The sequence below is a fragment of the Mauremys mutica genome, chromosome 1, assembly GCF_020497125.1.
Source record: "Mauremys mutica isolate MM-2020 ecotype Southern chromosome 1, ASM2049712v1, whole genome shotgun sequence".
NCBI lineage: Eukaryota > Metazoa > Chordata > Testudines > Geoemydidae > Mauremys > Mauremys mutica.
The window spans coordinates 150065869-150080638 of NC_059072.1; the positions used below are offsets into that span (position 1 = coordinate 150065869).

Consider the following 14770-nt stretch of genomic DNA (forward strand, 5'->3'; position numbering starts at 1 on the left):
CTGAGCCAGTAAAGCACATGCCATCAAACAAGCTCATAAGAACATAAGAATATAAGAATGGCCATACTGGGTCAGACCAAAGGTCCATCCAGCCCAGTATCCTGTCTACCCACAGTGACCAATGCCAGGTGCCCCAGAGGGAATGAACCTAACAGGTAATGATCAAGTGATCTCTCCTTTGCCATCCATCTCCATCCTCTGACAACACCATTCCTTACCCATCCTGGCTAATAGCCATTTATGGACTTCACCACCATGAATTTATCTAATTCTTTTTTAAACCCTGTTATAGTCCTAGCCTTCACAACCTCCTCAGGTAAGGAGTTCCACAGGTTGACTGTACGCTGTGTGAAGAAGAACTTCATGGATGTTAAATCTATTAATTTCATTTGGTGGCCCCTAGTTCTTATATTATGGGAACAAGTAAATAACTTTTCCTTATTCACTTTCTGCACACACTCATGATTTTATATACCTCTATCATATTCCCCCTTAGTCTCTTCTTTTCCAAGCTGAAAAGTCCTAGCCTCTTTAATCTCTCCTCATATGGGACCCTCTCCAAACCCCTAATCATTTTAGTTGCCCTTCCCTGAACCTTTTCTAATGCCAATATATCTTTTTTGAGATGAGGAGACCACATCTGCATGCAGTATTCAAGATGTGGGTGTACCATGGATTTATATAAGGGCAATAAGATATTCTCCGTCTTATTCTCTATCCCTTTTTGAATGATTCCTAACATCCTCTGCTTTTTTGACTGCCACTGCACACTGCATGGACATCTTCAGAGAACTATCCACGATGACTCCAAGATCTCTTTGCTGATTAGTTGTAGCTAAATTAGCCTCCATCATATTGTATGTATAGTTGGGGTTATTTTTTCCAATGTGCATTACTTTACATTTATCCACATTAAATTTCATTTGCTATTTTGTTGCCCAATCACTTAGTTTTGTGAGATCTTTTTGACGTTCTTCACAGTCTGCTTTGGTCTTAACTATCTTGAGCAGTTTAGTATCATCTGCATACTTTGCCACCTCACTGTTTACCCCTTTCTCCTGATCATTTATGAATAAGTTGAATAGGATTGGTCCTAGGACTGACCCTTGGGGAACACCACTAGTTACCCCTCTCCATTCTGAAAATTTACCATTTATTCCTACCTTTTGTTCCCTGTCTTTTAACCAGTTCTCAATCCATGAAAGGATCTTCCCTCTTATGCCATGACAACTTAAAATAAAACAAGCTCAAAATAAAATGGAACAATTATAGGAGAAGAATGTCTTTGGCTAGTTTTACCCACGCCCCAGGTTCTTGATTATTTAATCAGATTTGTTTGGGTTGACTAAGGACCTGCATCCGCACAGTACCCTGGGTTTCACCTATGGCAGGAACCCATGATGAGATCAATCTCCTGAACTTCACAGAGCCTTGCCAAGAGAGTGCAGCCAACTCCCACAATTTTATCACCAGTCTTGCAATATTTGGTTCTTTTCTTATAGCCCCAGCTCTGCAAGGCACATGATGATGTGAAATTCTCAGTATTTGATTTTAAAACAGCAAGTTTCTAGCCCTCATCGTTGCAGGGAAGAGTTTAAAACATGACCCAAGTGTCCCCTAAAGGTTCAAAAGCCAGGAGGCAAAGAAAAAGAACCCCAAATGTATTATTTTAAAACATCTCATATTTTTTAAGCTGGTCTCAGGATTTTTGAACTGGTGGGGGGATGCTGCAGGCCCACTCTGCCAACTGTTATTGCCGTTTTCACGTACAGTAGCTCACTGCTGATTCAAGACGAGGAGGATCATCAATCTGATCCAATACAGAAGGAGGTGGGATGCTGGCCTAGATGGACCAATGGTCTTAGGTCTTATGGCAACATCTACATTCAGTAATTAGCAAACATGATAAGAAACATTCTGAGAAACAAGCAAAAGAGGAAATATGCTCAGTGAGTTAGCCAGTAGTAACTGAAAGCGCCACCAGCCCCAAGCATGGTTGGCTGCCAAGCCAGTATTCTTCCCAAGGCAGAACTGCTGCACTCATTGGAGCTGCAGGGGGGAGTGTGAGGAATGAGTCATAGTGCAGCCCCTCCACCTCTCTAGAGGGCTGGGGAAATTCCACAGGCCACCCCTTGAAGATCTCATCCTGCCCTGTGTCCCTCCAACCTGAGGGTAAGAAGCAGCTGGCTCTATCCAGCCTTGGGAATCTCAGTAGGAAGGGGTCAAGGATAGTCAACAGGAGTGTTACTTTAACCCTACAATGTGGGCTTCAGTCTCTGAAGGAGGGGGCAGGAAAAGGTTTACCTTGTGACAGAGACAGGCTAAAGCTCAGGCCCATTTGTAAGGAAGAAGTATCCGGTTTCCCAGGGGGATTAAGGAGCCCTGAGACTGAAGGGTTAATGATCACAGTTTTCTGGATAATGAATGAAAGAAGCACACACAGAGAAATACAAATGCATACAGAGGACTAGAAGAAGCTGGTCTCCCCTCACCCAGTCACTTTCCAAGCCCTTTGCAAGCTCCCTTCTCTATCCCACCGCTCTCCACCCCATATGCAGAGTTTTAAATTTAACTTTTCACTAGATGGGACTGAAGATTCCCCATTATACCAAATTATTACATTGTCGGATGTCTCCTGGGTCTAAAAACAAAATAACCAAACCCAAACCCTTCACACTGTGATGAGGTTTGGATCAGAATTGAAACTTTCGTGCCTCCATATCGCAGACCCAAACAAGAACCTAGTATTGCCAAACCCCAAGTGTTCAAAAATCATGCATCAGACATCCAGAAAATCATCATTTTTGTAAAGACTAATTTTGGAATTTTTTTTCCTTCCTGATTTCTGAGCCTTTGAGGTGCACTCAGAACATGTTTTTTTTTTAGTTCCTCAACCACAAGGCCTAGAAACTTACTTAAAAAAAAAAAAGAAAGAAAGAAAAAGAAATCAGAGTTTGTCAGAGTCACTTGACTCCAAGAGCTGGAGCTTTAAGACAAAAGACTGAGTATCACTAAACTCATGATGACGTTGTGAGATCTGGCAACACTGGTAATGAAATCCTCATTGGGTAAGTTCCAATTTAGATCTGAGTCTGGATCCAAACTCTGTAACTTTGTCTGATCTCTACACTTGTGTAATGTATTCATTACACTTATTCTTGATTTACCTAAAAGAGGCCTTAGGCCATATTGTATCTTGTTTACACTGGTGTACTAGTGAGAGTAAATGCCACTGATGACTGTGGAGTTACTCCAGAGTCATGCTGATGTGAGAGCAGAATCCAACCTCTTTTGTCTCTTATATGGCACTGGCTCCTCTTTTGTCTCTTCTCATAATCTAACCACTGTTGGTGGAGATCCTTGTAGCCTGAAATTCAAAATGAAAGTAAGATGGCACAAACCCCTGTAAATCAAAATCATAGAGTTTGGGACAATTTTAATGTTACCTCCCAAGTCTATTACCCTTAGGTTTCCTCCATCTCCCATGGTTTGCTATTTAGCTCTAAGGTTTCTGTGGGTTCAGGGCTCTGTTTGTATGAAACGTGCTGCACAAAACAAAAGGTGCTTCGTATTGTTAATAGAACTGGTGGAATTTGTCAGAACACATTATTCAATGAGTTTATCCATTTTCTGATTGTGAATCATACAATACCCAGTCTTGGTTTCTGCAAATGTATTCAATCAGTGGTTTATGGGAACAAATTTCAGCCTATGCAGTGTTTGCATACAGTTCTCTTCAACTCTTCACTATTCATGAGGAGCCTCGAGTGGGTAGTCCACACAGGATAACCAACTACTAATATTAGCATCTAGCAAAACTTCTCCTTTAGTTTAAGTAGCTCTATCGCTCCTGATGGCCCATGGTGGGGCATTACAAAGTGGCCAATGTGTTACATACTGTTAAGTCTTATGGTATCATTTCCACTCCCTGATGGGATGACCAAACCATTTTAAATACAGAAATAGCTGATAATGAACTATGCACTCTGCAGGATGAATTTCTGGATTCTAAAATTCTTGAAACATTTGGGACTCAAGAACATATTCACCAATACACCCATGGTCAGTCACCAGACTACTGATGAATAATACAGTCCGTCGAATCATAATGGAAGGAAGTTGCCTTGTTTGTTTACAAAAATCACCTTGCAACCCACTCTGATTATTAGTCTGGGCAGTCCCAGAGATGAGAAGTAGCACACAGCCGGGGTCTCTCAACAACCCGTTGAATGGAGAACTGACATGAAAGTCCACACCACGCCATTAACAGGGAACTTGCAAGGAAACTAATGTTTTAAGTTGGAGATGTGAAGTGTAAAAATCAGATTTCTTTTCTTGATGCAATTTTTTATTTCAGTCTTTCTGTTGGTAGTACCACCTTAGAGCTCTGAAACTAAAAGCTCTTTTGAAATATACTTTTTCATTCTCTCATCTAGTCACACCTGGAATGTGACATTGAATTTTGGGTATCTCTGTGCCAGAAGGATATCAACAAACTGGAGGAAATTCAGAGAAGAAAGAAAAATCAGGAAACATTAGAAGAATAAGTGGAAAAATGAATAGTTTGATTAAGTCACAACTAAGAAGGTGTGTGTGTGTGTGTGTGTGTGTGTGTGTGTGTGTGTGTGTGTGTGTGTGTAACTACCTACGCATATTTGATGGCTGCAAACAGCAGGGAGGGGAGGAATTGAGTACAGATAGGACTTGGAATAAAGTGGTGAAAATGAACAAAGAGGTGTTTCCTACTGAATATCAGGAAATATTTCCTGTCACCGAGGAAGCAGTGTGAGCCTCATTGCCTGAGTTATTGAAAACAAGGATGAACAAAGTCCTGGAGAACAGACTATGGGGAACAATCCTGAATAAACCAGGAAGTGGTTAAAGTGTGATCTTGTACGTGTCTTTCTGACCCCGTGCAAATATTCAGTTACAGGAATGCTCTGTTTAGCCTACCTGTATGTTGTTGCTTAAAGCAGGTGGACTTGATGACATTATGGCTAGGACCAGACAAGGGGGGCAGGAAATCACACTCCAGGAACATAACCTGCAGGACTCAACACAAGTGAAGCAAGATGTAGTTCTGTGCTGTTAGGATTTTGGCCCAGGAAGATCTTGTGCTCCTGGAAAAGTCTAACCCCCCCAAAGCAGGACATGGCTAAGAAGGCATTTGGACTGCTAGAATGAACTGCAGGAGAAGGGAGGATTGGGCAACAAACTGTTCTGGGAAGGCATGGATGCAGATGAGCTTTTGTAGCACCTTTCATACAAGGATCTGTATACCCCTTGCAAACTACTAATGAAGCCTCTGAGAGCCAGCCAAGTATTAATTATTATCCTCATTTTATAGAGATTAGGCCAATTTTTTTTTCAAAAATATCCTCTAATTTTAGGGGTCTCGAGTTGGGCACCCTGATCAGTGGCCATTTTTCAAAATATGGACTTACCCACAGGAAAATCAGTGGCTCAGCCAGGACTAGAACGAGGGTGACCACATGTCCCAATTTTATAGAGACAGTCCCGATTTAGTCTAGGAACCTTGACATCTACTTCCCTTCTGTAATCATTGAACTTTACTACCTCAGCTTCACCTACCTCCTAAAGCCATGGTCTACATACTTGCTCCACATGCATCCTCATTTAATTTTCTGGCACCCAACAGGGGAAATTGGCTGTCATCCAAACCATATAATTATAATTATGAACCAGACTTTTATAAGCTACAGCAGTGTTCCAAGTGTGTAAATATCAGGAAGGGGGTGAACCAGTTCAGATAATGTGAAAAACAAACCAAAAAAAGTCACCAAACCTTGGGCCAGTTGAAAATATTAATTATTTTTGGAATATTTTAAATGCTAACTAATTGTTACTCCCTGTTTCACTAAGCTGCCTCCTCTGGCTCCACTTTACATGATTGGAAGACAGGAAGACTGTTTATGCGTATTTCTGGTCTGACCAGTGGCAAGAACAGGGAATTTCACAAAGGGAAACCAGTTCCCGCACAGGATTTCTAGCCTGCTGAAACTTGTCCTTCATTAGTGAACACCCCTTTATAAGACTGCATTGGGATTATCCCCTAAGCTATAAGGAAGCACAACCCCCCCCACTCCACAGTGTAGTGTAGGCAATGAGGAAGATCTTGAAACTTAAACTGGATTCCTTGTAGGGAGGGAAGGAATGTGGCTGTTTGCAGGTGCTCCTTGAGTCTGTGTGTCCTGTGTATCAAGGCTATGCAGTATTTATTGGATACAATTATTAGTAAATGACTCAGTAATAGATTGCAGAAGTCACTTTGTTTTTCATCGGCTGGATGGGGGTGAAGTAAGGAGCAAGGGAAAACCCAACAGGAAACAGCGAGGATGGGAGCATGTGGGTCAACGACTGACTGGGAGAGTCACTATATCCTCCTAATAGAAATGGTTCCAAACACGGGATTTCACAAACATCTTCTGCTAAGGCGCAAGAGGGGGTGGCTTCCAGCTGTACTGACAGTTTCTTAGCCAGTTCTTTAAAGAGTTTTCAAGCTGAACCCTGGCTGACAGGATAAGGAGGGAAAGAATATGTTTTGAAAATAAAGAATTTATATTTGCAAAGCCAGTGTATTGATTGAAATGAAACAAACCTGCTAGTGTGTAGTCAGGGGTTTTACACCTGAGACCGGGCTCACCACAGGGGCATCAGACTAGTCCAAAGGATGAGATCTGAAAAGAGGAGCAGCAAGGGCAGAGAGAGGTCTCCCTGATGCTGGATCCACCCCACACTCCTGCTGCACCTCTGACAGCTGCAGATAAAGCATCAGACAAGAATCTTGAAACCTACCAGCCTTTACCCCCTGCTCCTGTGGAAGCATGTAACACCATGCACAGCTCTAACGTAAACAGGGCTAACACACAGATTCAGAAGTAGCCCACTGGCCCAAGCTTCACTCCTCTGCACCCATGGTCCTCAGCACAGCCATGAGAGCAGAAGCAGCTCAGCACTAAGAAATCACCAACAGACACCCCTCCCCCTCCTCCCTGCTACCACCAAACTCCCTCCTCCACTTGTCCAGCAGCATGTAGCCTTCAGGTGAGGTAGAGAATGATGAGAAAGGCAAAAAAAATATGAAAAGGAGCAAAACTACTTTTCAATTACAAAGCCAAGATGAGAAGGGAAAGAACGGAGAGTAGATGATTGGGTAACCATTTGGGACATGGAGACATGGGACTAAAGGACGGGGAACCCAAACTTCAATGCTTTGGAACAGAGGCTCCAAGCAAAAAGATTGGGAACTGCATGTGAGTGAGAGAGAAAGAGAGAGAGATAGAGAACAGCCCGACTGCATGTAGGACCCCATTCTGATGCGAACAGAGATTCTCCTGTAGTTCAAGTGTTGGGGCTTGTGCTTTTGGGCAGGAGGCTAAGAATCCATGTTTTATTCCTGTTGTCACTTGTAAGCACCAAAAAGCCATAGTGTTCCAGCACAGTGACAAATTTGAAATCTTAGGTGGCCTCAGGTTTGTTACAATAAGTATGGTTAGGTATTTCTAAGGTGCCTATCAGCCTGAATATGTGAAAACAAAGTGTAGCAATAAAACTCAGAATAAATAAAACTCATTGTGTTGCTGAGTTACTAATTACAAATACTTACAGACAAGAAGTTGCAAACGAAGGCTTCCCCCCCTTTGAAGGTTAAACTACCCACCCTGCTTGCAAACAGAAACTCCTCCCCAGGGATAGTGTCCAGTCAGAAACCACATCCCAGGACTCCTCCACTAGGGGACCTAAAGTGTGTACTGAGAGACTAAAGCTGGGCCAGCAATTCATCATGGATCATTTCTATATTCACCAAGACAATAGTAAGTTTAAATTGTTCTCTGAAACTTATCTCCCATCCTTCAACACAAATCTTAACCCTCTCACTAAGAGCCAGCTAGATCTGAATCACAGGACCCACACAGCTTCCTTGCAGGTCTTCTTCATTAACCTTACCAGCCAGTCCTAGAACAGCACCACTTCCCTGACAGCTGCTTGTGGTGGAGAAGCTCTTCTACTCCGTTCCCAGAGAAAACATGAAGGCGAAGATTTAAAAAATTTGGTTGAGTAGAGCTAAGCTCCTAAGTCCATATTTAGATTTTTTTTTTTTTAAAGAGGACTAATGTTCACAGGTGTGGAGCACATACCTCCCACTGACTTCAGCGAGCGCTGCTTGTTCAGCACCTTTGAAAATCAGGTCACTTATTTACTACTTCTGAAAATCTTGGCCTAATGTTTTCATTGGGGTGCAGACAAGGAGATGTAAGAAGAGCGGTGCCTATCACACAGCCAGCAAATGGAGTGACAGGCCATTTGTGTTCTGTAAACACTGTGACTGACTCCAGGGGAATGCAGCTCTAACTCATTGGCACATTTAGGCCTTAAGTCACTGATCATTTCACTTAGCCAATGAAAAGCCAAGGGCTGATACTAACTTTCAGACACTGTGAACTAGTGGCTAGAGTACTGGAGTGGTACTCAGAAAACCTGGGTTCAGTTTCTGGCTTTGTTGGTGACCTTTGGCCAGTCATGTGCCTCAGTTTCTCAATCTCTAAAACATTACCAACTTCCTTTGTAAATTGCATTGAGATCTACAGATGAAAAATGCTATTGCTATTGTTGCCACCAGCATAGGGCAGATTGGATCCTTGATTTAGGGGCAAAAGTCTCTGTGTATCCCTTCACAGATCCTGAGCCATCCAATCTCATAACATAAAGCTGAGTTTATTTCATACAGCTATGACACGGAGTACATAGTAATTAAAGTACTTCAAATGGGAAAAAAACAGCATGGATGAGACTAAAGAGTCACACAATCTTCCCCCACCCCCACCCCCACCCCACCGCAATAAACCAAGGTAAATATGTGGCATTACCAAGATGCGGTGATGGTGGGAGGGGTATAAACTTCTTATTGCGACTACTTCAGAATGACTGGAATAGCTCTCTGCAAGTTAGGTAGGTTGTCCCAAAACTCTTGGCAACAGAATCTTCATAACACCCCATGCTATTTACATGTAATTATAATAATGCCTTTAATTCCTTTTGTGCCTTTTAACAGATGATCTCAAAGTCCTTTTACACACATTAATTAATTAAGCCTCACAATATTCCATGAGGTACAATAGGCATTACTGTTCCTATGGCACAGATGGGGCAAGTGGGAAGCGTGCAGAGGTGAAATGATTTTCCCAGCCAAAGTCACGTAGTGAGTCAGTAGAAGAAATGGAAAGAAATCCAGTTGTCCTGGTTCCTAGTCACCCACTTGCTCTAACTCCTCACCTGCACTGCATACTGAAGTTTTATGTATTGGAATTTTTTTTTTTTTGGTGTTCAGTGGAATTCTCTTATGGCAGAGGGTCTCAAACTGGGGGTGAGAACCCCTCAGGGGGTTGTGATGTTATTACATGGGTGGGTCGCGAGCTGTTAGCCTCCATCCCAAACCCCACTTTGCATCCAGCATTTATAATGATGTTAAATATATAAAAAAGTGTTTTTAATTTATAAGGGGGGGGGTTGCACTCAGAGGCTTGCTGTTTGAAAGGGGTCACCAGCACAGAAGTTTGAGAATCACTGTCTTCTGGCATAGTTTCTATAAGCAGATTCCAGAGAATTTGTATAAGTTTATTACTTATCCTGGAGAAAGCCAGCTAAGATAAAATAAATACTGCTGCTATACTTGAGATATTGTACCAAGTTCCTGTAGGTGTGTGATTCCCCTTAGATTGCCACCCCCCTTTGAATTATCTGAGACTAAAGAGCTACACAACCACCCTTCCCCAGTAAACTAAGGCAAATATGTACGTTACCAAGATACTTGGTGGTGTAGAGGGGTATAAACTTCTTATTGCGACTACTTCAGAATGACCTGCATATTTCTCTGCAAGTTATGCAGGTTGTCCCAAACTCATGGCAATAGAATCTTTATAACACCCCATGCCATTTACATGTAATTATAATTATACCTTTAATATCTAGTGTGCTTTTAAAGTGATGATCTCAAAGACTTTTCACACACATAAATTAATTATGGTAAGCCTCACAAAGTTCCATGAGGTAAAATAGGTATTATTTTAATCTGAATTATTTTCAGCTCCTAGCTCGCTAAAATCCCAAGCTAAATGTTGCTTTTTTATCAGTTCTCCTTTTTCGCCTTTACCATGTCCCATTAGTTGGGGTTGGAGACTTTTGTTCTTTATCTCCAAGCATTCTTGTCAAGTGCTTCTTCCAAGCTGACACCAACCTTCTTCATGTCTTCCTTCAGCATCTCAAACCACCTTTTTCTAGTTCTTCCTCGTGGTCCTCGTCCCATGACTACTGGTTCTTGTACTCTCTGGCCAACATATCTCAGATTTCATTGCTTCACATGACCCAACCATCTCAGTTAATACTCCCTCAGCTTTTCCATGATGGGGCCTATCTGCATTATGGCTCATACTGTTTTGTTGCATAGACTATCAGCTCTCATTTTGTCCGGTGTCCACCTGAGCGTTGCCATTTTGGGAGTGTGAAGTAGTTTTTTTTCTCTCTTCCTCATTGGCCAGCACTCTGACCAGTACATACAGAACAATTTTCTAGGAACACTGTCATAAGCCTTCTCTAAATCCACAAACACTCAGTGCAGCTCTATGCATTTCTCTCTGTACACCTCTTACACTATTCAGGATGCAAACAATGCATCCATTATTAACTTTTTTGGCATAAACCCAAATTGTTTGTTTCATACCTGATGCTACAGTCCACCTCTCCCCGCCCTCCACCTCCTCCATAATTCTTTTCAGCCATTTCACAGGGTGGCTCATTAACGGGATGGTAATTGCTGCATTCTTGCACATCTCCTTTATACTGGCTTTTTATAAGGTAATACACCTAAATCCTATGCAATTTTCAGAGTTCACCTCCACAGACAATCTTACAAAGCAGACACATGGATGTGAGCTGCCAAGTTCCCAGCATCCCATACCCAGTTGCATGCTGTGCAGGGGAGGAAATGCTGCTTAGCAGTAAAGGAATGTCAAGGGAGAGGAAAAGTGAACTCAAAGACCCTTCTTTCTCAGTGTGAAATGCTGTCATGTTTGCTACACTCTGTCACCCCTGTGGGCACTGTTATATAATGCAAGATTAAACTGTGGAAATAGCTCAATAAGATTCAAAGAAGGATGGACATACATGAGAAATTACTACAGCTCTCAATTCCTCTGCTTGTCAACTGGAAGAGATCAGGAAGAAATTCTGTTATTGTCCCATCATACAACTATTACACAACAAGGCAAATTATAAAATCAGCTGCTATCCGAGATAGGTTTGTGGACTAGACAGACAAAGAGAGCCAAATTCTGCACTAGTTTCAGCACTGATTATAATGGGATAGTTTGGAGTGCAAGGAAAAGGAGAGTATTACTGTCTATCCAGTATGTGTTTTCTATTGTAGTGGTAGAACAAGTTAATCAAGAATGGTCCGGGACAGTATCTGACCACCAAGACTGCAAAAACAAAATTACCCAAATGCAGTGCAAGCCTCACTGGCTGGCTTACACTAGTTTTTTTTTCCAAAAACTTTGAGCAGTGAAAGATTTCTAGGGACAGTTCAATGAGTAAGTCACCAAATCAGAAGATTTCTGGTTTCCCTTCATTTCTGCCTATACATGGATTACAAAACTCAAATCCACAAAGCAGCCTCCTTGTAAAACATTCCCTCCCTCTCCCCAAAGGAAGGGGTTAGATATATTTAGGGAGAAAAAAGATAATAGAAATACACTTTATAAGCTGCACTGGACAGAGCTTTTATTGAAAGGAATGGGTAGGTTTATATATTGGCCCTATTTCTGAGAGAGAATTTACAGGCTATTATGACTTAAAACTTTTCTACCTTTAAAAGAATTTTCTCTCTCTTCTGTAATATTACCTCTCTGTAACATTTTGTATTAAAGGCTTGATCAAATTCAGTGGCACCTTATTCAGCAGCTAGGAGATTAAGCTCTCAGGACCATCTTTTTGTTCTCTGATTGCACAGTGAGGTCTTGCTATTTTAATACAAATAATAATAACAATAATAATAAAGGGAGAGAATAAAGGTTTAAAGATGAGACTCAGGGCTTCTCTCCATGGGGAAAGTGACTGGCAGAACTCTAGCGGTATTAACACAGTGCATCTGCTATAGCTATGCCGGTATAACTCCCTGTGGGGACTTTACTGTATGCCAGTGTTGCTTATATTGCTTCCAAAGTGACATAAGCTGTATAGAAGGGGTATGAAGGAATGTTCACATCCCCTCACAACTATCAAGGGTGTGCATTTGGAAGGGATAAGCCAAAGAGCTGTTTGGATCTCTATGAACATTCAGAACTTATGTATGAAGAGGGCTTTCACAGGCAACTATGAAAAACGAGCTCTCAGAAGATCTTAGAGATCTCTAAGTGAAGGTGTGCAACACATCAGCCTAAAGACTGTCATCTCTATAAAGGTCTGTTATAGAAAGATCCCACAGCTCCACAAACTGAGCATGCACAGCATACACTTCATCCTCATTGCTGAAATGCAGCTGCATCTCTTCATACAACAAGAGAAAGGCACCCTCAGCAGCAAAGAGCTTGGGCAATATACTTCATACAGACAGATGGTGATGGGCAATATACTTCATACAGACAGAAGATCTGAGCACCTATAACTCCCCCTGGAGAAGAAGATTAAGCCCATTGCTGCTCTGCACCTTGGGTAGTCACCTATGCCTGTGCCAAGTGGGTGCAAAACATCAGTCTGATCCAGTAGCATTTTATACCCTCTTGGCACAAGTGGCTGTGCAGGGTGCAGGATAACAATGATTTGGACCCACAGTGCTCAGGGAGAAAAGAAAGGCAAAGGGCTTCAGGGAGGTAGGAAGCAATTCCTCTGAAACAAGCCATCATATTTTCAAAGCAAGCAGTTAGGGCAGCACTAACACACACACAATTAGCAAGTACATGAATTTCATGCTGATGCTTCATAAGATGTTTTGCACAAAAACACTTTCATATTGACATGACCTTTCTGAATGGCAGCTGGAGAGAGAATAAATGACATATTTTTAAGGGAGTGAAATCAGTATTTGTGAAAGCAAGGAGCAGATACTACTAGTCACAGGCAGGCATAATGCAGACATATGCTGTGTGTTTCCACACATACAGTTCTTGAACATGCAACTCAATATTGATCTCCAGCAACCCAACTGCTAATCTCTACCTGGGCTCCCCACACAGATGTGTCAGTGGATCCCACACCTATACTGCAGCCCCTTGTTATTCCAGCCTTGGGAACTACAATCATTTGTCCCGATTCCCTTCAATACTGCCCTACAGAGCTCTCCCTGGCAATTCCAGTCCTGGGACCTTCACACAGTTCTGCCAATGCCTCTCTTACCCTAACACACCCCCTGCTATTCTAGCGCTGCATCCCTCTTGAGCAGAAACTGCATATTGTGTCCAGTTATGCAGTAGGTTTACACACTGCATTCATGGGGACGAAACTGAGACCCACTAAACTCATTTAATCGATGAGCAGAGATAAAATTTGAAGTCCAGAGATATTCCTCCTTACAAAAATCTGAGAGACAGATAGAAAAGTGCTGCAAGCACTCGCTGGGTTTATCTACCGTCAGAAAGGCCTGGGCAAAGAGACATACAAGCTTTAACAAAGAAAGCAGCATGTGGAGGAGAAAAGGCAAGAAGGCTGAGCGACACCGTACCTTTTCTGCTGCAGCAGATGGATTTCATCCAGACGCCGAGCCCAGTATTTTTTGCCTTGTAACTTGTGTCTGAGCCTGTTCCAGAGCTGGATGAAAGGTTTGCTATTCCCAGGCAGAGGCAATCCCATTGTTTCTTTTTCCTTTTTCCTCCTTTTCTTCAGCTGGAGCAGCCTTCTATACCAAAGCAGAAGCCAGCAACCCTCACCCAGAAAGATTTAAGGCAGTCTCACTGAATGGCTCGGCGGACTCTCTTCTCCCAACTACCGCTTATTAACTCTGCCCGGAATCGCCTATACGCAGCTAGCTCAGATGTATCAGTTCAAAAAGGAAAATGGGGGAAAAAATGAGCTTTCTAACAGTAAGCACATCTGGCTAGCAGGTCATCCTGAACCACGCCATCAGAATGAAACGGAGCAGCGAGCTGATCTCCAAAATAACCCACCCCAAAAGTGTGTCTGATTTGGAGACAGCCACTTGGGATCCTATGCTTCAGGTTCTCTGACCCTGCTCAGCTGCTGAGGAGTATCTAAGGCTTCAGCTCCTAATATGCCTTTTCCATTTCTAAGGTCTAGGATTTAGAGAAGTTTCTTCCTAATCCACCCCTGGCTACCTCTGGGAAGGTGCATCTGAGCGGTGGGACCTGGAAATAGACAGAGGGCTGCGCAGATCAGGCAGAGCAGCATCTAACTCTGTGAGCATATGAGAGTGTGTCCCGAAAGATACTATCTGCTGGGCAGGCACCAAGGCACAGCACAAAGGAGGCCACACCTCCCAACTCGCCTCTCCGCCAATCACATCAGAGACACAGCTTGTGTTTAAGGAGTTGGCCTGCCTGCCCCATCCCCACCTCTCTCTCTCACACACACCACAAACCGGCGCGCAGGTATGCAAAATAATTTCCAATCTCCAAATCTTTTAGGAGGTGGAAGAAGAGTTTAAAGATATTTGTACAGAAAGACTTGAGCCTCCGGACTTCCCCTCCTCCCTTTCCTCTTCCTTCCCCCCCTGCATTCTCTCTTACTTTCTCTCTCTACCTTG

General features: G+C 42.6%; 1 protein-coding gene across 1 annotated transcript in view; it reads right to left on the reverse strand.

Annotated features, from left to right (window-relative positions):
- Positions 1-13860, reverse strand: part of LOC123356462 (transient receptor potential cation channel subfamily V member 6-like) — a 40926-nt gene extending 27066 nt beyond the window's left edge. The window contains exon 1 of the mRNA XM_044999741.1: positions 13733-13860. Coding sequence (XP_044855676.1) covers positions 13733-13860 — 128 coding nt within the window. The remainder of the gene's footprint in view (positions 1-13732) is intronic.
- Positions 13861-14770: the final 910 nt, after the last annotated feature.